The following is a 23,122-nucleotide window of genomic DNA, read 5'->3' on the forward strand; positions in this document are numbered from 1 at the left end:
CCTCCCACCAAATGGGACTTCACCTCCCAGCTCCAGAAATACCTTTGTCTTTTTTTGCATGTTTCTTTTTTTCTTCAATGCCTGAAGAGCTATTGTCCATGGATTCCGGGCTGTTCTCTGGGAAGACACAACACTGAGGACCACAGCAAGTGACTCATTGGCTTGTGACAACTCTGAACATAGCATGAAGCAAGGGAGACCCCAGATACTAGGGCTCCAGCCCCAGGGTCTCACCTGCCAGCTGACCCTCAGTTTCCACACCTGAGATGATTATGCTGACTCTGCCAGCAAGTGGTGAGAATTGTGCAAGAAAATGGCCCATGAGTTCCTAGCACACGTGCCTGGCACACAGAAGGCGTCTGATGCCTTCCCTTGGCGCCTAAGGGCAGAGCAGGACCGTTTTTCACGGAGGCGGTGGACCTAAGCCTTTGACATCAGCCCGGCCAGCCCGTTCCCTGCGAGCCTCCCAGGGCTTCCGAGGGCTGTGATGGAAGACACGGACGCCCCCCCCCCGCCACCCGCTGTTCTCTCGTCGGCTGACACCGCAGCACTGGAGGCAGGCAGGCAGCAAAGGGGCTGCCTAGAGCCGAGGGGACGAGGATGTGGGGTGGCATCGTGTCACCTGCTGGTCACTTTGGTCTGTTGCGATGACTCCCACATCTGCACTGCGTTCCCCCAAAGCTCCACGGCTCAGCAGGCATCCCCGGGCCGTCCCGCAGGCGCCCTCCGCTCAGCAACGTCAGCGCCTCGAGCTTCGCCCAGACCTGCCCCCGGGCCCCCTCCTGCTCCCCTCAGCACCCACCCCGCACCAGCCTCCCTTGCCCCCCAGGCCCAGCCCAGTGCAGGGGCTCCGTGCTCTTCCTCCACGTGCCTTTCTCACCACCACGGCCCTCACCCACACGCCCTCCCTCCCCACGTCCCCCTTCGTCTGGGTTCTTCCCGGGGTTTCACCCATGCCTGCCGAGTCCAGCCACCCCCTCTCCTGCAGGACGATGGGAGCTCACACCACCCCGTGCCACCCTGGGCTCAGCTCCAGACCCGTCACCACATCCAGTCCCCACGAAACTCAGGAGACCCATGCTGCTTCTCAGGAACCGAGGAAAGCAAGACGCGAGAGCTGGGTGATACCCAAGGCCGAGCGGGGACGCCACAGGCCCGACACGCCTGCCTGCCCAGAACCCCTCTGGAAACGCCCGTGGCCCAGGTCCACAAGAGAATCAGCCCTCAGCAGAGAGAGGCGTAGTGAATGCTGGTGTGTCGCCCCGTGGATGTGGACGGTTAAATGGGTGTGCACGTGGAGGGCGGCTGCCCAGACCAAGTCGGGGGGGGGGCGCTCGCTGAGCGGCTCTGCCTCGTCCCTACTCCAGCCACGCAGCCTCCTTGGGCCCCTCACACAGGATGACCAATTCCTGCCCCAGGGCCTTTGCACAGAGGGGTCCCCCACCCGAGGGTCTGCCTGTCTTCCTCTCCGAAAGCACCCGTGTCCTCTGTTGCTCGCTTTCTGCCTCCCGCCCCTGAATACCAACCTCGTGAGGCTGCTTTGGTTCACACCAGTCCCTGGTACCCAGTGGGTGGAAACAGCTGAGGAACTGGCACAAACGAAGGAGAACATGGAGGGGTGTGAACGCTCCTTCACAGCCCTTGAGTACAGGAAAGTTACAAGCCTTTTCTTCCTGGGATGCCCACCCTTTCCCTGCCGGCAACTCCATCCCAGCCACCGGCTCCCGTCCCAGCAGCCACGCCAACAGTCACAAGAGGAAGGAAGCGGGGAGCCCCTGCTAATGGCATGTCGCTGCTGGTCGTGTGCTTGTTGGCCAACTGCCCCCTTCTGTGCAGAAATGTCTATTAAGTCCTTTGCCCTCCTTTAATTGGGCCGTTTGTTTTTAGTTGTTGTTGAGTTTTAGGAGCTAAGTATTCTGGATATTAATCTCTCATCAAAGATTTCCTTAAGTGCCTGGCCCCCAAAACAGGGGAAGGGGCCCCATTTCTAAATCTCCCGACAGACATGGCAGGGAAGTGGCTCCAGCTTGCCAGGCTGAAATAATGACCAGCCTCTGTCTGGCCCCTCAGCAATCAAACACACAGCCCCAGTTTGGGAGGACAAGGTCCTCGTTGCCTCCTGGCACCAGCAAGCCAGGCTGGAAACTCAGGCCACCCTCCCCGCTGCTGCCGGACTGCGGGCTGGAGGCTGGGGACTGGCCGCCACTCCACAAAATGCCAGAATTCGCCAGCATCTCCCAGCCTCTGTACTACCTCCGCTCCTGGAAGTTGCTGAGCTCCTGTCTGGGGATCTGACGGTTCCTGCCCGCTCACTAGTCGTTTCGGTGGAGAGACTGACTCCCAGGTCTTCCTAATGGGTCACCTCCCACGACACCACCCCACTGGCAGGTATTTTATTCTTTTAGAGGCCACTGTGAATGGAAGAGCCCTTTAATTTCCATGTTGGGTTGTTCACTGCTGGTGTATGGAAAAACAACGAAGTTCTGAGTGTTGACCTTGCACCCTGCAAGGCTGCTAAATTCATTTATTAGCACAAATAGCTTTCTTGTGGATTCTTGGGGACTCTCTCTGTATAGGCTCACGTCATCTGTGAACAGTTTCACCTCTTCCTTCCCCATCTTAATGCCTGTTACTTCTCTGCCTCGTCTAAATGCTCTGGCTGAACTTCAGCACAGTGTGGAGAAGCAGTGGTGGAAGCTCCTGATCTCTGGGGAAAGCTCTCAGCCTAATGGAATGCTACTGAGGGCTTTTTATGCACCAGGCTCTGGAGAGACAGCAGCACAAAAGGCAGACAGGCAGCTGCCTGCCCTCGCGGAGCTGACGGCTGACGTTCTACAGGGAGAGGGAGAGAAACAAGGTACGGGAGGAAAGGTGGGGCGCGGGGGGCGTGCTGACAAGAAAACCACGCAGGGAACAGTGAGGAGGAGTGTGGGGAGGGGGGTCTGCTCCACGACCCGACTGGACGTGGGGGCCCGCCCAGGGGACCGAGGATCAGCTCCTGGGGGCGGGGGGCGGGGAGGGCGCCCGGAGGCAGAGCGGTCCGGGCAGCCGGCGGTGCCGGGCACGTCCGGGGAGCACAGGCGGCCAGGCGGGTGGGAACGGGCCGACACCGAGGGGAGAGCTGCTTGTCGCCGTCTCCCCAGGCTCTCCCAGAGCGGGCACTGCCCCTGTGTCCTTGACCTCCGCACCCCAGCAGCACAGTGCCCAGCACAGAGCACGTGTGCTCACACCTGGCCCCCAGCCTGGGCTTCGGACGGCCCACTCTTGCGGCTCCCCGTTTGAAGGCTGGGTCACTTAAGACCATGTTTCCTAAAGTCGCCAAATTAAAGGACTGCAGGCAGCCCGCAGCCCCACACTCAGCAGCAGCGGGGAAGGCGTGTTCCCAGGCGGTGCTCCAGCGCGGCTGGCTGGTGCAGACATGGGGCCGCACACAGGCCCGGTCACGTCTGTGCCCAGCAGTGACGTCCCTTCCCAACTCGCCCCTCCCCGACCTCTCAGGGAAACATATTCAGCCACTCAGTGAACACTCCCCCCCCCGCCTGCGCCCCCACCCCCATGAGGAGCCCCAGAGGTGGGGGGACCAGTGGCAGGCTGCGCCTCCCGGAAGGGGCCCCACACCAGGGTCCTGCAGCGCTGCCCCCACCGGCCCTGACGGGGAGCCTGGGGTCCATTCTGGCGTCGCCAGCCCTCCTGCCAGGCCAAGGGCCCCACCAGGCGTCCTCTGCGCTCTACACCAGGGCAACGTCTTGCCCGGGGTCTCCAAGGAGCTGTGGCCAAGTGGCCCCCTGCCCGAGGGGGAGGGAAGGGCGCCACGGTCACAACCGTAAAAACCAGACACGGCCGGCTCCTGCTTAAACCCGCCCCATCACCCCCACGGAGCCCAGCGGTCCTCCCCATGCCCTCAAGTCCCCACACGCTGGTCCACGCTGGCCTTCTGTCTCTTCCTGCAACACCGCACGCTCCTCCCGCCTCAGGGCCTTTGCTGGGCCTTCCCCGCTGCCTAGAACACCCTTCCCCTCGTTCATCCTTCAGGATGGTGACCCACAGGTACCGAGGGTCACTTCCTCCCAGAGGCCTCCCCGACCACCCCCTTCGCCGCTGCAAATACAGAACAACGGCCCGCTTCCCATCGTCTGCCTCCCTCGCCCCAGTCCAGGTCCCAGGAAGGGCAACTCCGTCAGTTTCACTCACCCCTGAGCCCCCAGGGCCTAGGACCCATGGCCGCACACAGATGGCACCTAACAAGCACCTGTGAATGAGGAACAAACCCAGAGCCGCTCCTCCCGTGCTCCATCCCGGACCCCGCCCAGCCCGCACCCTGCAGTCTCCTCCAGCACCTCGTCCTCGGCTCTGGCCCCACGCACCGCGGAGGGCAGCCCAGGCGCTAGAGCAGGGGTGGCGGGCGCGGCCACGGCAACAGCGCAGACACAAGGATGAGCGACACTGATGCACCACCTACTGTTTACAGAGCATCATGTGTGCCAGCATCGTGCAGAGCCCCGCCCCACAGCGGCCCGCGGGAAGACAGGCTGTTCCCAGTCCACAGATGAGGCAGCTGAGGCTGGCAGAGGTGACCCACACAAACAGGTGTGTCTGACTCTGGTGCCCTTGCCCTCGGCCTGTGTCTGACTCTGGTGCCCTTGCCCTCGGCCGGGGTCTAGATGTCCCGCCTGCACCTGGCCCACTCAGCTCAGCGTCCCCAAGGCCCTCACCCCCAGGGGGCTCAGCATCTCCCTGGCCCCCACCGTAGTCCCCAGCTCCTGTGGCTGAACCCGGGATGTCGGGCTCAGCAGTCTTCCTGGCTTTAGCCCCGGTGGACACGCCCCCCCACCCAGGTCCACTTCCCTCACCTACCACACTCAGCACCCCTGCCCAGCCCGGCCTGCCAAGGCCCTGGGTCTGCGGCAGCCTGGCCTGGTTTCCTCTCAAACGCACAGACCTTCAATCCAGACCAGGCCACCCCGCTCAGGGAGGCCTCCTGTTTGCTTGTCACCTCCCGGGGTACAATCATACAACCTCGAGGGTCTCAGGGTGTCCCCCGTCTTGCCAGCCCCTGGTACCAGACAGTCAACAGCACAGCTGATAAAGCTTCCAACTGTCCTGTGACAGCAGCATTACACTGCATTGTTGTGTGTGTGTATTCAGAGCTCATTTGTTCTCTGTGAACATTTCAAAGCTATCTTTTTTGGGCGGTAACTCCATTTCAGCCTTTCTTCATTTTTCAATTGACTCCAGATCAGAGCAAGTGAGACTGAGCCCAGCGCACAGCAGGTCAGCTGTTGACAGCAGCCCACGAGCAGCGGACCAGGTAAAGTACTGTGCTACCTGCACACGCAGGATCGCTGCTTGCTGGAAGCACCGACGGTGTAAGGGAGCTCGATGTTTTGATGAGAAACAGTCCCCACAACGTCTGGGTGAATGGGAGCATTTTCACTGTGTGGCCATTTGTGTGGGAAGAGGACAGGCTGTCTGCGTGTGTTTATAGGTGCACGAGGCGTGAGTACGGCGGGCGGCACGCTTCGGGGGAGAGGGAGACCTGGCAGCGCCGCTGAGCAGGCACACTGCGCACTGGGAGACAGGCGGGGCGACCAACACACTTTTGACTCTGAACCACGGGAAAATTAAACCAAAAGCTGAAGGCAGGGAGAGCGCACCGTGACAGTGGGTGTGCTGCCCGTTCTGCCCCCTGAGCCCCAGCAGCCCCACGCGTGCCTCAGCGGGAGCACCAGGCAGCACGCGCGAGCCTCCAGAGGGGTGCGGGGCTTCACACGGGAGCAGGGCCGCAGGCGAGCCGAGAGAGCCCCACCTCCACTGTGGCACCTTCCTCAAAGCCTGTCTTGGGGTGAACTGTGTCCCCCCCAAATGAATGCTTCTGAAGATCTGAAATCCTACGTGACCTCAGAATGGGACCCTGTTTGGAAATAGGGTGGCTGCAGATGTAGCTGAGGTGAGGTCATGCGGCTAGAGCTTGGGGGCGTGGGGGCCTCATCCGCTGTGACTCCTGTGCTACTTTAACTAAAAGGGGAAATTTGAGACACACACACACACAACGCCAAGTGAAGGTGAAGGCAGAGACAGGGTGATGCTTCTATAAGCCAAAGAACCCCAAAGATCTCCAGCAAACTCCTAGAAGCTGGGAGAGCGCATGGGACACAGTCCCCCTCGCGGCCTCAGAAAGGAACCAGCCCTGCCCGGCGACGCCTTGACCGTGGGCTTCTGGCCCCCAGAACGGTGAAATGATAACCTTCTGTTAGTTAAGCCCCCAGCCTGGGGTAGGCTTTGTTACAGCAGCCCTAGGAAATAAAACATGGAGTTTCTAGGCAACCTGGGAAACCCATGATTTCTGACGTAGAATCACTGTGGCCATTAATTACACCGAGACCTCACTGCCCCAGGCCTCCAAGGCTGCCTTGGACGCTGAGAGAGCCCACCCCGCACAGCACTTACTGTTGAAAGCTATGCCCTTGGAGACCACAGGAGGCAGGATCTTGGACATCCGGGCCGAGGAGGAAGCGCTCACCGACAGACCTGACATCGGCTAAAGGAGATCCCAACCTGGGGAGAGACACAGCCTGAGCCAGGTGGCCCCGCCCCCAGCCCCGCCCCCACCCTCGGGGTGGCCGAGAACAGCACCGCTTGCTGAGCGCACAGCGCGAGGCCCCCACCTGCAAGCTCCTTGCCTCCCCGACCTGCCCCGCTCCTAGGCTCGGTTCCAGCCGCCCAGCATCGTCTTTCGGTTCCCAAACCAGGCCAGCCTTGGTCCGCCTCGGCCTTGGCCTTGGCCTCTCCCACACCCAGACCTGAGCTCAAGCGTCACCCCTCCAGAGATCGAGCTTGCTCGTTACTGAAGGAGTCTGCATTTTACAGAGAATGAAGCGAAGCTGCAAGCTGTCCAAAGTCACACAGCCAGGAGGGGCCGAGGCTGGGACTCCAGCCCAAGATTCCTTGACTCCAAAGCTCCCACCCTTCCAGCCGCATTCCTGCTGCAGGCTTCACCCAAGCGCCGGGGCTCCCCACACCCCCGTCTGGGCCGTCGGGCCGTATGGCAAGGGTGCATAGGGCCTGGAGGGACAGGGGTGGCCAGATGGCTGGGGATGTGGTAAGGCCAGCACAGCAGGAGTAAGGGCGGGAGGGAGCCTTGCAACCCGGGCTTGCAGGGGCGCCCGAGGTGTCCGCCGCGACCCCCCGCCTGCACCCCGCCCGGGCCCCGCGCGCACCCACCGGCCCCGCGCGCCGGCGCTCGCTCCGAAGCCTCCGCGCGGCTGCACGCGGCTCCGCGGGCCCAGGCCTCAGGTTTACGTCGCCATGGCAACCCTTCTCCCGGCGGGCGGGGCTGTGACGTCACAAAGGCGGCGGCGGCGGCCCTGCTGCCCCCTGGCGGCAGGGAGGCCGCGCTGCTGGGGGGAGGCGCCGGCGCGGGAGGCGAGGGTCTCCTTCCGGGGTCCGCGGTGGCGCGCCGCTGCTGCTCCTCTTCCTTCCTCCTCTGACTCGTGTCTGCACCGCGCGCCGTGATGCCCGCGGCACGAAAGCCCCCCGGCCCTTCCTGCGGAGCGGAACTCACTTCCTAGGGGGCGGCCCCGAAAAGCGCGGCGCCGGGCCGCGGGCGGCTCGGAAGAGCGGGTCCTCGGCCCGACGGGCAGGCCCCCGGGGGCGGCGGGGCGGCTCCGCGTGGAGACCCGCCGCTCCGCGGGGCCAGTCCGCCGGGGAACGGAGGGCGGGGTCCCGGCGGGCGGGTGGCCCAGGTTCCCCAGCCCCGGCCCCCCCTTCCCCCCAGACAGCCGGGGGCCCCTCCGTGAGGTTTGACCGTGGCCGCGCGGGGGACTGACAGAGAGACGAGGGCACGTGGGGGCCTCCGGGGGCCTCTGGACCGTGCAGGTTAGTGCTGGGGTGTCGGCGGGAGTCCCGGCGGGGGCTGGCCCCGCCCCGGGCAGGAGGGCTGGGTGGGCGGACCCGTGCCGCGGCGGGAGGGGCTCCCTGAGTCACCCCGGAGGAGCGGGACCCGATACGGGATCCACGGTGCGCTTGGCGCAAGGCAGGAAGGAAGCCACACATGTGATGTGTGTGTGTGTGTGTGTGTGTGTGTGTGTGAGCGCGCGCACATGTACGTGTGTGCGGAGGTGTGCTACAGCAGCTGGTGTCGGGTGCCCCGAGCAGAAAATGTCCCCCCATCCACGGAACTCCCACGTGCTAGTGATCGAGCTGCGGCCTGACTTGCAGCCCGGCCTCCCTCCCGGCTGCCAGAGCCACAGAGGGAACAGCTGGGCGCTGAGCTTGGGGTTAGCAAGCCACCACAGGCTTTGCTAGCCAGCGGGAGGTAGGACAGCACATCCTCCTGAGAGGGTTCAGCTCAAGCGTTACGCGTTCTAACAAGACTTTAGGAATCTGGGAAATAGGCAACGCAGAAGGAGAAAAGCCTTGTTAACAGGTGAGCTGTTTTCCTCCTCGAAGAAGATGTGGCAGTCAGAGTTCTCCGGAACGGAAACAGAAATCAACAGTAGCCAATTAACGGGGAAAAGGGCAGGAGGCTCCCTGAAGCTGCAGGGGGTGGGAGCCAGGCTGAGAGACAGTGTGGCCAGGAGCGCGCCCACAGCCGGCTGCAGGTGCATCCTGGGGGGGACGCCTCAGCTGTGACAGGGTCCTGACGCAGGATCCTGACCCGCAGAACCTGGGTCCCCTGCCCACATTTTATGTCTCACAGGAAGGAGCCTAAGGCTCCCACCTCCACCCTGACAGCAAGAGAGACAGGAGAGAGAACTTATACAGCGGGACGTGGGGACTCCTAAGATGGGGGCCCCCAGCCCGGGAGGGGTGTCAGCGGTACAGGCGGTCCAGCATGAGGACAGGAGCTGGTGTGTTTCCATGGTGCCAGATCTCAGGTCACTCCTGCAAAACCCACTCTGTGCCTGTGCTTCTATTCACCCCTTTTTTTGGAATGACCTTTATTCTGCTGTCAAACTCCTACTGTTACCAAACTCAGGTTCAGCTGCTTGTCGCTCACGGATCCAATACGGAGAAACAAGTGTTGGGTAAAAGGAATGATGTCTTTACGGAGGAAGCCGGCCATCCTGGGGAGACGGTGGACTCATGTCAGAAGGACCCCACTCCCCAGGTATGTTCCAGGATCACACAGGGAAAAGAGGAAGCAGCTACGTGCCAAGGAGAGGGTTGCCGGGGGTATGATGAGCTCATGGACGCTTCTGATTGGCTGGCGGTGAGGTCATCGGGAGTCAGCCACATCAACCTTCAGGTTCCAGCCGGGCTGGGGTCTCCCTGCTTGTGGGCGACGTACAGTTCACGCCTCCCACCTGGCGGGGGCTGCAGTGCCTGCAAAACAGCTCAAGAGACGTGGCTCAGAATATTATCTGCAGCCACTGAGTAGGAACTCAAGGTCCTTGACTTTGTTTAATGGCTACACTATCATTATTTTGTCTTGCTTGACTGTTTTCCTTTCTTTCTGCATGTTCTCACTTCTCTGATTAACTTTATTCTTTGGCTAAAGTTTTTCTACAGACAAGAGACAAGAGGAGGACATGGGCGGGAGGGTGGTCTGTCCCAGGAAGGTCCCATAGCGTCCTGCTCCGTTACACTGCATTTCTCCAGTCTCAGTTCAGGGCTGGCCTCCTGGGAGGCATCCCTGGAACAGAGCACATGCTGCTCTGTGCGGTCACGACCTGCGTCCTCCAGGTGCATCTGCTGACACTTCCTAGCCCTGTCTCCTCTGGATCCTGGGTGGGTCCAGCAGGTGAGAGACCGGAAGGCGGGAGACGGGGTGGAGCCAGAGCACCTGTCCCCTCCCTCTGCTTCCAGGGGCTTCTCGGCCGTGGCTGCCTGGGGACCCGCCGTGGTTCCAGCCTGGACAGGAGCTCTGGCTCCTGGCCCAGAAACACCACCCCCCTGCTGCTAATTCCCGACAGCCTCACCATTCATTCCCATTTCGGTATCTAGTTACTGCCATCATGTGTGTAACAAATTCCACGTATTAAATTTCCTCTCTTTGAAACTCCCAAGGGCTTCTGTTTTCTGTTTCCTGACTCACACCCACTGGACAGAGGCAGGAGACCTTGGTGGCCAAGGGGACAGGCTGTGGCATCCGTCCAGGCTGGGTCCAAATCCTGGCTCTGACCCTCGCTGGCTGTGTGACCTCGGGCAGGTTACTCTAGTTCTCTGGGTCTCAGTTTCTGCACCTAAAAATTGTGAACAATATTAATGACCTGGGAGGGATGTTGTATGTTAGCACAGAACCCAGCACCTAGTTGGGCCTCAAAAAGGACTTCCCTGGTGGTCCAGTGGTTAAGACTCTGTGCTCCCAATGCAGGGGGCCTGAGTTCAATCCCTGGTCAGGGAACTAGATCCCACATGCTGCAACTAAAGATCCCACGTGTCGCAACTAAGACCTGGCACAGCCAAATAAATAAATGTGTTTTTTTAAATGCTAGTCTGCCTATATCACAGTGTGGTCTGAGGGGTGTGTCTGACTGTGGAGGTCTACACAGCATCCCAGCAGGTGGCCGTGATCTTCATGAGGAAGCTGAGGGTCAGGGACTTGAAGCTCTTTGCCCAAGACCACAGTCCATAACAGGCAGAACTGGGATTCAAACCAGGGCTGTCTGACTCCACAGCCCAGCCCATTAACGCTGCCTGAGCCTCTTTCCCACCGGCCTGGGGAGAAACGGTGCTCAGGCGGCTGGGGAGGTCCAGGCCTCGGGGGCTGCAGCTGGAGATGGACTCTGTGGGTTACTCAGCCAGGCAGTGTCCCTCCCCATCCCCACCTGTGCTCGCTAGCCTCCGGTGGCCTGACATCTGGGCCCATGTGACCCAAGCTGACTCTTGAACCCCTCCCCCAGGAGTGGTGCAGCTCCTGCCGTAGACAGATGTGGACCACAAGGGACACATGCGCCGATAGCCCTCGGGTGTCTGGACGGTACAGCGGAAGCGGGAAGGAGTAGCCAGCAGAAACACGGGAGGATTCTCGGTGACAACCACTCGGGACTGAGCGGGCACCGTGGCCGTCAGACGCCTGACTGCCCAGGCCTCTTGCATCTGGACTTCCTTGCCTTCCTCCTTCAGGCTCAGAGGTTGTAGGATGTGGAGAAAGCCTGCCCCACAGTGAGCTGGGGCTTTTGTGGGCCATATGGACCTCGTGAGCTTCCACTTCACCTGCCACGTGTGGCCATTAGGCTCCAGTCCAGCTCTAGTCCACACTACTCCCACCTGCTGGACCAGGGAAGCTGCCAGACCCTGGAGGTGAGTCTGAAGCAGCATCCCTGCTCCCCCTCAGGGTCCCCTCCCCACCCCAGTGCCCTGACTTGCCCTTGTAGTGCTCTGGCCTGGAGTGCTCTGTCTGTCACTGTCATCAGACTGCCTTCCTGACAGCTCAGATGGACAGATAACGTGACTGGCATCTGGGGAGAACACGGGGTGACTTTTGGCATCCACCTTTGGCTACAGTACAAGAGAAACAGAGCTGAGTGAGCTGTAAGGAAAGTCTTGGATTCCGGAGTGAGAATCATGAGGAGAGGCATCCGGGGTGACATGGCCGGGAGCGGGTTAAAGGATGTACAGCTCTAAATAGGGCCACGGAAGGGTATTGGAGGACCGGGAAGACTGTGGGGCTCAGGGAGCTGGAGTCTGGTGGTAAAGGCGGTGGTGGGGGCGGGAAGGCCCGCAGAGGCCCCAGGAAAAGGTAGCAGCTGCTCCGCCAGGTCCCAGAGGGTTGAAATGTTGCTGCCGTGATGGGGGTCCTTCATCACTCCCCAGGGAGCACAGGGAAGACAAAGCACTATCAGACTGGCTTCAAGGAAAGGATGTCTGGTGCTTGTAGAGGTGGGGAGCATTCAGGTGCACAAAGCACAAAACGGGCGGAGGGCGAGGGGGAGTGGCGCGGTGCGCGCGGTCCGGATCCACCGCGGAGTGTCGCCCTGCACCAGTTTGCGCTCCGGGCCCTGGTGAATGCCCTTTCTGCCAAGGGGACTTGCAAGAGAAGAACCTTTTGTCCCAGGCCGCGGTGAAAGGTTGCCGGGTGACGCAGGCTGGTAAACAAGCTGCGCTGAGAGCCCGCGTCGGGCGCAAACGGCGACCTTGCTCTCAGGCTGGCGGTGCGCGCGGGGCTGGGGTCCCGCTCGCCGTCCTGCGCGCCCGCGGCCGAGGACGCAGCCACCTCTGGGCACTGCGTCCCGCTGGGGACCCCCGGCGCCCTCCCGGATTCCTGCTGACGGCCGCGGGCAGAGGCCGCAGGGGGGGCGGGGCACGGCCAAGTCTGTGCAGCCCCTTCGCCCACGTGCGAACACCCTCCCCCTCCAGCCCGCCGGACTTCGGACCTGGTTGGGAAATCTGCAGCGAGCCCCAACTCCAGCCCTACCCCAGCCCGGTCTAGCCTCGCCGCTTCCGAACCCTCATTTATTCGGAGTCCTGTTTCAGGCTCACATGTTTAACCCCATCCTCCCCAAACACTAACCCGAGGTGTTTTTACCCCAACTCTGCTGGGCCTTTTAGTGAAAACCTCATTTCTAACCCCACACCCTCATCTTCTGACTCTCGTCAGAGCATCTCTTAAACCAGCAGCAATAAAACCTAATCCAACCCCAATTGGAACCAACCAACTTCAGAGCCAAACCTGGAATCACAGACATTTTAAAACACCGAAAAAGCAGACATAAAATGCACAAATATGGGTGTAAAAATCCCAGTGACACCGATGAGGGGGGTCAGGCATGGGTGGTCAGGTCCACCCCACCCCCACCTCTCCAGAACCCTCAGCTTTGCAGGCGGCATCCATCCTTAGGGGAATGGGATCACCCCACCCCCACTTTCGCGGGACTTGCTTTTTAGACAAAGCTGTCCCCAGGCAGCCTGTGGAGCGTGCGCTCTTCCAGGTGCCTGGCCTGGCACGTGGTGGCCACGCGTATTTGTGCAGAAGGCCTGGCACACTAGAGATCTGTGCACGCACGCACGCGCGCGCCCACCCACCCCCCACCCCCCACCCCCGGGTTTCCCCTCTGCTCTCAGCAAGTGCTGTCCTTGTACGGAAATGTGCAAGGCGTGCTAGGCTCACTTCATATCCAGATCATTGCTTTGGTTGTATTTCGTTTTGTTCTGTTTTTGGCTGTGCCGATTTCACTTCCACCAACGTCCTTGGAAAGTGTTAGCTTCTTCAACATTTACCAACACTGAGTATATCAGTCTTTCTCATTTTTGCCAATCCGATGAGAAGAAAAATCCCAAATATTTTAATATGCATTTCTCAAGGACCTACCTGCAATCTCCCCAACAACCACTTATTAAATATTTAGTCAACAAATATTTATTTACACCATATAATAAAAATCAGCACCTCCTTGCCCTCTTCTCAAATTCTTCTGGCTGCTTCTTCTGGTATATTTCTCCATATTTCTAAATAATATGTTTAAGCTTTGATTTCTCCATTTACCTGTTTTAGACACGTGTCAGTTGACGCCACATAGTTGATTCAGAGTTTGGGAGTCAGTCTTTACTTTGCCTTATTATGACTAGATCAGTGTGGTTCCCTTCTGAGCCGTCCTGGTACATTTCAGTCTGTTCTGCCTGAAATTAAACCTGCCATTTCCCACCTTCTTTATTTGTCCACTTTTTGAATTAGGAAATACATACATTATACAAAAGACTGTAGAAAATATACGTACAATTCAAAGAATAACAATTTTAAAAAAGAGCGAATACCCAGGTTAAGAACCAGATGGTTGCCAGTTCCTTGGAAATCCCTGGGTAACCCCATCCTGACTTTCAGGCTGTGCTCCCCCTGGCTTTTTAGTCTTGTCGTTCACCTTTGTATCTGGGAGAGTTTGTGAGTCTTGCCTGGCACGTAGTGGGTGGGCTGTGTGGGAGTGGAAGCACTTGTCCTTACTGTTGAGGGGCAAGCTTTCTTGCTTGGCACTGGGAGGAGACTTGTCCACGTGCCTGTGGCATGTTCACGTCCACTGCCACGTAGAGCATTTCATTGTACGAACACAGCACGATTTATTGATCTATTTTACTGCCTGTGACATTTGTGGGGTTTTTTGTTGTTGTTTTTTTGGGCACACTGTACGGCATGTGGGATCTTAGTTCCCCGGCCAGGGGTGGAACGTGTGCCCCCTGCAGTGGATGTGCAGAGTCTTAAGCACTGGACTAAGACAGGGAAGTCCCTGCCGATCACATTTGGATTGTGTGCAGTCTTTTCACATACAAACAATGTTCCCCAAACCAATTTTGCACACGCCTCCTGCTGCACAGATACGCGTGGAGTTGCTCGGTCAGAAGACGTGTGTTTGTTCTGCTTTGCTGGCTGATACTAGACTTTCCAGCAGCTGTGCCAGTTGTGCCAGAACTCCACAGCAGGGTTCTAAGTTCCCTGTGACCTGCTGCCCTGCCAACCCTCGGAACTGTCGGCTTTTTCACCGTTGCTGTCTGATGGGATTCCCATCTCCTTGCGGTCAGAGTTTGCCTGTCCCTGTGGACGAGGGGGTGGAGAGGAGACCACACAGCTCGAAGGTGGCTGAACCCTGATCTGAACCCAGGTCGTCTGAAGCCAGAGCCCAGGCCCTTGACAAGCCACACGTTTCAGGCAGAAAGATCACAAGCCCCGCCCTGGGGGGAAGGCCTTTGTAAAGAAACTAGAATGCTGGGCCCTCATCGGAGGGGTGGGCCGGCAGAGGGCCCGGGGTGGCGGGCCGTGGGAGGCCCTGGCCGAGGGGGCCAGCGCTCAGGGCCTCTGGGGGCTGGTGACCCCTGGGAAGGCAGAGCCGTGCCGGGACCGCCAGTCCCGGCCCAGGGCCTCCCCAGCCATGTGGCTTTCACGTGCTTGGGCCTGTCTGGGCCTCAGTCTCCTCACCTGTGAAACAGAGAACACGCCGGCTCCCTGAGGAGGCTTTTGGCCAAGGGGCTGGAGCTCCACCGACAGCTGCAAATCGGAGCGGATCCCGGCCTTTGGCAGAGAGGAACCGCTCAGCGGGTTGTGAAATCCTTTTGTCTTACTCTTCCCCTAGAAGGTTTCTGTGACTCTGAGGCTGTGTTTTGAGGGTAAATTTGAAGCTCTTGTTTCTGAAAGTAGTTTCTAATTCCCAAGAAGCTTTTACAGCTTCAGTGTTTTCTCTTGAAATACATAAAAAAGCCTGGTGTGTGAGTTTTCCCGTTCATTTTAATTGATACATTGGGCGTGTTCTCCAATCCACGCAGGCCCCTTCCTGACTTTTTTTCTTCCAGGCCTGAGCTCCCAGCCCGCGGAGGGGCCTGTTATAGATTCACATGCGGTGCTGCTTTGCCTCAGACCTAAGAGTCTCTGCCCGGTCTGGCTCCTCCCTCCCCACCCCTGCCCTCCTGCAGCTCTCCCCGGGCTGCCCCACTGGCCTCCCGGACGTCGAGCCACTCCAGGCTGCTGGCCTCAGGACCTCGACACTGCCGGCTTCCTTTCCTTCAAGCCTGCTGTCACCTTCTCAACAGGGCCTGCTCCCACTGCCAGTGCCACACCGCAGCCCACGCCCACAGCCGGGCCCTCCAGCGCACCCTCGCCCCCCACCCCCCGCCCCTCATGCCTCCACTGCCTGTCTCCCTTCTGGCCTGCCCTCTCAGCCACTGCCTGTCTCATCTTCCCCTGGCAGGAGGCGGGCTCCCAGGGGCAGGAGCTTTGCCTGTGTGTTTGCTGCTGCGGCCCAAACGTCCAGGTGGCACCTGGCACATGGAGGTGACTTGAGGAGTGCTGGCTGAACGGTGGATTTCCAAACCAGCTGGGTGTCTCCTGAAAATGCAGATTTGGGCACCGAATCAGCCTTCTTGGGGGGCTTGAGGCTGTTTGCTCACCTCCTGCTGTCCAGCTGGGACGGATGCAGCCACTGCACCAAAGGGGGCGGCCTGCACCCCAGATCCCCATGCCCCAGCACCCAGACCACAGACCCCTCTGACTTTCTGGGACCCCAACTGTCCAAGCCCCTAGATTTCCCTGGCCTTCCAATGGTGGCAACATGCCTGATACTGTACGAGAAACACGCTTTTGCAAAACGTGGCCAGAGGCATGGAAAAAAGTCCCAGCCAAGAATGGGACTGATAAAGGGCCATTTCCAGGCCGTTGAAGTGGTCTTGCTCTTAAGGAAGGAGGATGGCCAGAGGCGGGCTGGGGGTGGGCAGGAGAAGATGCAGGAAGATCCTAAGACCAGCAGTTACCCCAAGCAGGGCGGAGAGCGCTCCCTGCATGGGGGCGGCCGTGAGTCCGCCCCACCCCCAGGAGGAACAGCTGGCCCTCCTTCCGAGTCAGCAAACCGGTTCCGCCTTGGGGTCTGCAGCACCGAGGACTCCTTGCAGACACTAGTCCAACTTTAAACATGCAAATATCCTTGACTAACCCTCTGCCCCCGCCTGCCCAGCCTCTCTGCTCCCACAGGGCGCCCAGCGCAGGTGTGGCAGCAGAGGGCACCCCCGCAGCGGGGCTGGCAGGGATGACAGCACCCCCCCCCCCCACCGCGGGGAGCTGACTGAGGGGTCAGGAGCACCCCTACCTGCCAAGTGGAGCAAGCCGGGAGAGACTGTGAGGCCGGCGAGTGCGCCTGCGTCCTGTGTCCTGAAGCGCACGTGCTTCTGCGCTGGGCGCGTCCTGGCGCTGGCCCCTGGGGAGTGCGGCCGGCCGCGGGGGACACCGGCTCTGCCCCGAACGCCTTTCAGACCCTTTGACTCACTGGCTGTGCATGGGTCACACAGAAGGCTCTGCAGCGCGGAAACCAGGGCTGCCGTGGGGCGCGCACCCGCGCGGCCGCTCGACCTCGTCCCCGCAGCGCCTGCTCAGGGCTCCGCACGCGGCAGACGCGGCGCGTCCTGGTTGCACCCGGGCAGGGCCCACTCGTGAGCCGTCGGGGAGCAGAATGTGAGGGAAGCCGGTGGTGCTGGACCGAGGCGGGCCCAGGACACGGGTCGGGTGGCGAGGGTGGGCGGCGGAGAGCCCGGCACAGCCCCGCGCTGCGCGAGCTGCAAGCAAGCCCTCCGGCCTGCTGACCGACCCCCCCGCCCCACCCGCCGCGCTGACCCCCCCCCGGGCACCGCCCGCCGTGCTGACCTCCCCGCCCCACCCGCCGAGCTGACCCCCCCGGGCACCGCCCGCCGCGCTGACCCCCCCCCGGGCATCACCCGCCGTGCTGACCTCCCCGCCCCACCCGCCGAGCTGACCCCCCCGGGCACCGCCCGCCGCGCTGACCCCCCCCCCCCCGGGCACCGCCCGCCGTGCTGACCCCCCCCGGGCACCGCCCGCCGTGCTGACCTCCCCGCACCGCCCGCCGAGCTGACCCCCCCGGGCACCGCCCGCCGCGCTGACCCCCCCCCCCCCGGGCACCGCCCGCCGTGCTGACCTCCTCGCACCACCCGCGTCGCCCGGTGGGCCGCTCTGGACGCACCGCCCTCCTCGCGGTCGCCTCACCTCAGGGCCTTTGCGCGTGCTGGCGCTCGGCTCGCCGGCCCCTCATCCTCGGCCCGCGTTCATGGTCAGGTATCCACGGACCTCCCAGGAGCGGGGACCCGGCTGGTCTCGCTGGCTGCCTTCCTGCAGGCCCTGGAACAGAGCCTGCCCTTGGTTGCTGCAATGCACCGTCTCCCTGATGCCTTTCCTTTCTGGCCTTTCGCCCCAATTCTCCTGGCCCAGAGCCCCTCCCCCTCCCGCTCCTTCAGACTCTGTCCCACAGAGGTATCCCTGGGACAGTGCCTGTGGATGGGGAGTGCAGAGGGCTTTGGGGTCGGCTCTGTGAGCAGTATAGGCTACTCTCCATCCCTGGACTTCAGCGTCCTTATCAGTAAAAAGGAAACAAAAACAGAGAGGATGATGTTTCATTGATGGAGGTGAGAAGTCAGAGGGGGTTGCATTTGCAAGCGTGCCAGGAGATGGGGTCCCAGGGGATGGGGGTCAAAGGGGATGGGAGCCCCAGGAGATGGGAGTCCCAAGGATGCGGATGGGACAGCTCTGGGAGCTGCCCTTCTGGGGTGCAGTGTGCAGATGGAGAAGGAAGTGGGGGTCCTTGTCTGCCAATGCAGCGCCTTCCCAGATTTCCTGGCTGTGAACCAAAGAAACCTGTTGCTCAGGGCAAGCCCAAGAGGAAAGGTTCATGCACAGTGCTTATTGCCGTCTGCAACAAGCACCATATTTCCTTTCCTTTCCTTCTTGATTTTATCCTCTTTTCTGATTTTTGACTTAACTATGCTGACGGCACTTTCCTGAATAGATCCATGACCCACTCCGGGTTCCAACTGGCAGGTGGAAATGGTGGCAAAGACATCTGGCCAGTGTCCCTGGAGGGAAAGTCCCTGCTCCAGGCCTGATGTGCCCCTTCCCCTTCCTGAACTCCCTGGGTCGGGGCTGATGAGGTCACGTGTCTTCCTCCCCACCATGCCACCCCAGGCTGAGCTCCACCCCTGCTATGTTTTTTGCCTTTGTCTTCAGAATATCCCAGCATAGGACTTCCTAGGTGGCACAGTGGGTAAGAATCCACCTGCCAATGCAGGGGACACGGGTTTGAGCCCTGTCCCAGGAAGATATTACATGCCACGGAGCAACTAAGCCCACGCACCACAACTATTGAGCCTGTGCTCTAGAGCCCGTGAGCCACAACTATTGAGCCCATCTGCCGCAACTACTGAAGATCACGCGCCTGGAGCCCATGCTCTGCAACGAGAGGCCACGGCAATGAGAAGCCCACGCACCCCAAGGAAGAGTAGCCCCCACTCGCTGCAACTAGAGAAAGGCCCGTGTGCAGCAACAAAGACCCAATACAGCCAATAAAATAATTAATAAAAAAAAAAAATCCCAGCATAACCTGCCTTAACCCAGATGGCAGCCCTGGGTGGTGGTGCACCCTGGGTGCCCTCCTAGATGGACCAGCTAGGGAAACATTCAACTGTGAGGAGGGAACCCCTCCCAGCCCCCAGGGCCCCTATTCCCAGCCATCCACTCATATGAGGTCCCTAGAGCAGTCAGATTCATAGAACGGTGGGTATGACCATATCTAGGGTAATTCCTTTATAGAGTTTTGCATCGTGCTTTTTTCACCGTAACTTTCATCAAATAGTCTTTTAAAACCTTACTGAAGTAGATAAACGGTATTGCGCTACACGGACGGGGCATGGTTCATCATCAGTTCTCCTTTCGTTGCACTTTAGTTGGTTTCCAGTTTTTCTCAACTGTAAGTAATGTAGGGGAGAGGTCTGTACATACATCTGACTGCGAATCTGGTCATCTCTTTGTGATTAGGTTCTAAAAGGAGACTTCACTGACTCAGGAGTGATGTACGTGATATTGATGTATGGTTTACAAGCCTGCTTTCTGGGAATGTACCAGTTTCACCTCTTTCCAATGGTGTTATAACTTTAAAAGATCCTCGTCAATTGGATGAAAGAGTCTGTTGTTTTAATTTGCATTTCTTTGATCAGTGGTGAGGTTAGACGTGGCGTGGACAGGCCGTTTCCACATTCTGTGCACATCTGTTTTTCACTTGAGCCGGTATTTCCCTTACTGGTTTGAAGTGAGGAGACATCCCTCCCAACTCTGGCCTTCACGGCAGCCCCTCGGCGGTCACTTCCCAGCCCCACCCTTGGTTCCTTGTGCTTTGCTCTGAATGGGTGACGGCCAGCGACCCTGACGCACAGGACGGGCACCCGGGGAGGGGGATGGGCGGTGAGGTTGGCCTGAAATGCACATGCTGACCCTGGAGGACTTTAGCCGGGCAGGAGTGACTCATTAACCCTCGTCACCCCATCAACGCGGCCCCCCCCTTCCCCAGGAGGGCCCGGGCCTGGAGGGGGTTGGAGAGCAGTTTCCATCTGCCTCTCTTTCTGAACGTGGACCCGATTCCTGCCCAGTGGACACTGAGCTTGGCTGTGGACTTTTGCACTTTCCATCTGCCCCTCGAGTTAGTTCTCGGGTGTGTCCACTCTGCGGATCAGTCTCCCTTGGGCCTTCGTGAAGATGAAGAAGGTTTCCACTTTCGGGAGCTCTCTCTCGCTCTCTCGGAAAGCTCCTGTCTCGTAGTGGTTGGTCTTGTGTCATAGAGTCACTCTCCATGGAGAATGTCCCCTACATCTTCAGAGAAGCAGATGCCAAGAAGGGATTAGACATGCGGCAGACTTATGGGACTGTCTTGGTTCACTCAGCAGATATTTCTGAAGTATCCTAGGTTCTGGGGATACAGCAGTGAAGAAAAAAAATCCAAGCATGTTCTTACAGAACTTGTCAGATAGTCGGAGAGACAGGCAATCAACAAATAAGAATACAGATGTTTCTCTTTCTTTGCCATCTCTGTTTTGAAGAGCACCACCTGGCCTCCTTCTCGTCTCCTTGGCCAGGAACTCCTGTAACAGATCCTGCCCGCTACCCCAGGAGAATTTTCCTCCCCTGATAGGGCCTGGGGTAAGTGCTGCGTGTAGCTGCGCAGGTGCACCTTCAGGTACTTGGGCTGCCAGCGTCCCCACTCGCTCACTCACTCACTCACTCACTCAGCGCAGATCAACAGAGCCCCTCCTCTACTCCAGGCCCTGTGCCAGGAAGGACAGGCACGTGAGCCCCGAGCTAGCCTGCAGGTGGGAGGCGAGGTTGAGATGGGCCTACGTCCTCGAGGAAGTTAAGGAGGAGCTGATATCTGAAGGGTGAGTGGGGCTAACCAGGCCCGGGCGGGAGCTGGAGGGAGGGGAATGAGCTGGCCAGGAGGCACCTGCACACAGCCGCTCCCGGGAAGCCAGCCAGCGATGTTCTCTCTCGGGAAAACTGGTCTCGTAATTTTTCCAGTGACCAACTCCTTAACGCGTTTGGCACAGATTCCTCAGCCCTGTTTAATTTCTCTCAAGCTGACTATGTTTGCTTTGAATCTTGCAGAAATTCATCAGTTCCACGACTAAGCACTTCCTATGTGCTTGGTGCTGGAGACATGAAGGGACCAGTGGAGAGGAATGACTTCTTTGATGGAATCTACATTCTGTTGGAGGAGACAAAAAGCAAATGAAACAATGTAAAATATATAACATGTTAGCAGGGAGTAAGCACCCAGAAGAAAAATTCAGCAGGACAAGGAAAGAGAAAATATTTTGGATTGGGTGGTCATGGCAGGGCTCCCTGAGAAGGTAACTTCTGAATGAAACCCCGCAGAGGCTGATGGAGCCTCGGGGAAGAGCTTACACAGCAGCAGGAACAGCAAGTGCAAAGGCCCTGAGGTGGCATCATGCCTGGTGTGTCTGAGGGGCCACAAGGGGCCAGTGTGGTTGGAGGGATGTGGGCAAGGGGGAGGGGAGTACAGGGAAGGTCGAGGTCAGGACAGGGGCCAACCCTGCAGGGCACTGCAGGCAGTGGTGAGTTGGGAGCCATGGAATGCTCTGAGTCAAGAAGAGACGTGTTGTGACTAAGGTTATAACACAGCATCTTGGCTGTTCTTCAGGGTTTTTTTTTTTCCTCCAGTTCTATTGAGATATAATTGACATATGTCATTGTATAAGTGTAAGGTTTACAACATAATGGTTTGACTAACATATTTTGCAAAATGACTACCGCAGTAAGTTTAGGTAGCATCTCATACACAATAAAAGCAAAAGCAAAATGAGGAAGAAAAAAGATGTTTTCCTTGTGATAAGAACTCTTAGAATCTATTCTCTCAATGACTTTCATATAGAGCACAGAGCAGTGTTCATTACTTTTATCATGTTGGTACACCCCTAGTACTTGTTTATCTTACACCTGGAAGTTTGCACCTTTCAACCACCTTCCTCCAACTCGGCCCCCTCATCTTCCTCTGGTAAATCTGATCTCTTTCTCTGTAACTTTGTCCTTGGTTTCGGTTGAGATTGCACATATAGGTGAGACCATACAGCGCTTGCCTTTCTCTGCTCAGCTTCTCACTAACCTGTGCCGAAGCTTCCTTGTGCGCTGAGGCTATGGGTGTGTCTTTGTTTCCAAGCTTCCTCTGACTTTCCGGTGTGATTTTCACCGAGGAGGTGCAGGACACTGCCCTGAGAGTGTGTGAGGAGCAAAGGACCAATGACGGGCAGGGATGTGCCCGACACCTGCACAGAGACAAGGCAGTGAGCCCGAGCCCTCCAGAGCAATGTCTCTTCTATAAAATGGGTGAATGCCGTCCGTCCTGCGGATGCCGGCCAGACGGTGCGGACAGCATCATCACCATCCTCACCTTCCACACCCTCCGGCCCAGCCCCAGTCTGGCTCCTGGTGGCAGCAGGAGCTGCATCCCTGGCACCAATGGGTGCACGCGGAGGGCCCCAGGATGCAGGGTCCAGTGCCCGGCACGGACTTGGAAGCCACCGCCCACAGCATGCCAGAGCGCCTGGACAGGTCCTGGCTGTCAGTTCCGCTCTAGCAGTGTCCCGGGGAGGAGCGGAAACGCTCGCCGCCTCCCAGGCCAGGAAGAGAAAGGACAGGAGCTCCACACAAGGCGCTCTCCGCTCACCGCCCTGGTTGTCCGAAGATGCCTTCTCTGGGCAGACGAACGGGCCTGCTCACTCCCCCTCCGTCCTTACCGGCTGGGCGCCCGGGAGGAGCGCAGCCCCAGTCCTCTCCATCTGTCAGATGTCGTCTGAGGGTCCGACAGGTGTGGGTGAAGGGCGCACCGGGCGCGCGGCACTCTTAGTTCGCGCGTCTCCCGGGCCGGTTGCTCCGCGCCTCGCGCTTCCGGTTCCCGAGGGGCCGCGGCGGACTCGGGCGTGCGCTGTCCCGAGGGGGCCGGCGGCTCCCCGGCCGCCCGGCCGCCCGCGTCTCTCCGGCAGGACCCGTCCCGGCAGGTCCTGGCTTCCCCCGTCGGCCCGCCCGGGGCTGCGGGGGGCGGGCGGGACCAGGGCGGGGCGGGCCGGGGCTGTCCTGCGGCGCCCACCCCTCGGGGGCGCTTCTCGGAGCCCCGGGCCAGTCCCCCGTTCCCGCCTGGGCCGGAGCCGCAGGAGCGCACACCGCGGCCGTCGCCCGGGCACCGCGCAGGGCGGGGGCCGGCGGGGGCGGGGCCGGGGCGGGGCCGGGGGGTGCGGGGCGGGGCCGGCGGGGGCGGGGCCGGGCGCGTGACGCGCGGCGCGGGCCAATGGGGCGCGCGCCCGGGGCCGAGCCTCCTGCGAGCCTTCGCGGCGCCCGCCGCGTCACGTGAGCCCCGGGAGTGAG

At 59.8% G+C, this 23,122-nt stretch overlaps 2 protein-coding genes and 1 long non-coding RNA gene across 4 annotated transcripts in view; all 3 read right to left on the reverse strand.

The window, feature by feature from the left end:
- The window catches only part of CFAP100 (cilia and flagella associated protein 100), a 35,764-nt gene extending 28,453 nt beyond the window's left edge, over nt 1–7,311 (reverse strand). Inside the window, exons 1-3 of the mRNA XM_057706269.1 lie at nt 7,222–7,311; nt 6,448–6,555; nt 43–117 (exon numbers count right to left, since the gene is read on the reverse strand). Coding sequence (XP_057562252.1) covers nt 43–117; nt 6,448–6,535 — 163 coding nt within the window. The 5' untranslated portion in view covers nt 6,536–6,555; nt 7,222–7,311. The remainder of the gene's footprint in view (nt 1–42; nt 118–6,447; nt 6,556–7,221) is intronic.
- A 6,024-nt stretch (nt 7,312–13,335) lies between these two features.
- Nucleotides 13,336–17,121, reverse strand: LOC130835058 (uncharacterized). The gene is made up of 5 exons (XM_057706270.1): nt 17,067–17,121; nt 16,503–16,778; nt 15,682–15,748; nt 14,846–14,938; nt 13,336–14,464 (listed from the first exon to the last, which is right to left on the reverse strand). Exons 1-5 carry the CDS (start codon nt 17,119–17,121, stop codon nt 14,167–14,169), a joined length of 789 nt encoding a protein of 262 aa, XP_057562253.1. The 3' UTR covers nt 13,336–14,166.
- A 240-nt stretch (nt 17,122–17,361) lies between these two features.
- Nucleotides 17,362–22,921, reverse strand: LOC130834650 (uncharacterized). Of its 2 annotated transcripts, XR_009048726.1 has the most exons (4): nt 22,498–22,921; nt 21,867–22,026; nt 19,066–20,948; nt 17,362–17,542 (listed from the first exon to the last, which is right to left on the reverse strand). It is a non-coding gene; the product is annotated as an uncharacterized LOC130834650 (long non-coding RNA). The 2 variants fall into 2 exon arrangements; XR_009048725.1 differs by lacking the exon at nt 17,362–17,542 and having other exon boundaries at nt 17,552–20,948.
- Between the last annotated feature and the right edge of the window lie 201 nt (nt 22,922–23,122).

Source organism: Hippopotamus amphibius, chromosome 13, assembly GCF_030028045.1.
Source record: "Hippopotamus amphibius kiboko isolate mHipAmp2 chromosome 13, mHipAmp2.hap2, whole genome shotgun sequence".
Lineage (NCBI taxonomy): Eukaryota > Metazoa > Chordata > Mammalia > Artiodactyla > Hippopotamidae > Hippopotamus > Hippopotamus amphibius.

What these genes read in the sequence shown, in the direction of transcription:
- LOC130835058 (XM_057706270.1), bottom strand. Translation starts at nt 17,121, where the DNA reads ATGCCCGGGGGGGGGTCAGCGCGGCGGGCGGTGCCCGGGGGGGTCAGC. An exon ending in CGGGGGGGTCAGCTCGGCGG is followed by an intron (nt 16,779 to 17,066) that starts GTGGGGCGGGGA and finishes AGCCCTGAGCAG; the next exon opens with GCGCTGCGGGGACGAGGTCG. An exon ending in GCGTGTTCTCTGTTTCACAG is followed by an intron (nt 14,465 to 14,845) that starts GTGAGGAGACTG and finishes CCTCGTCCACAG; the next exon opens with GGACAGGCAAACTCTGACCG.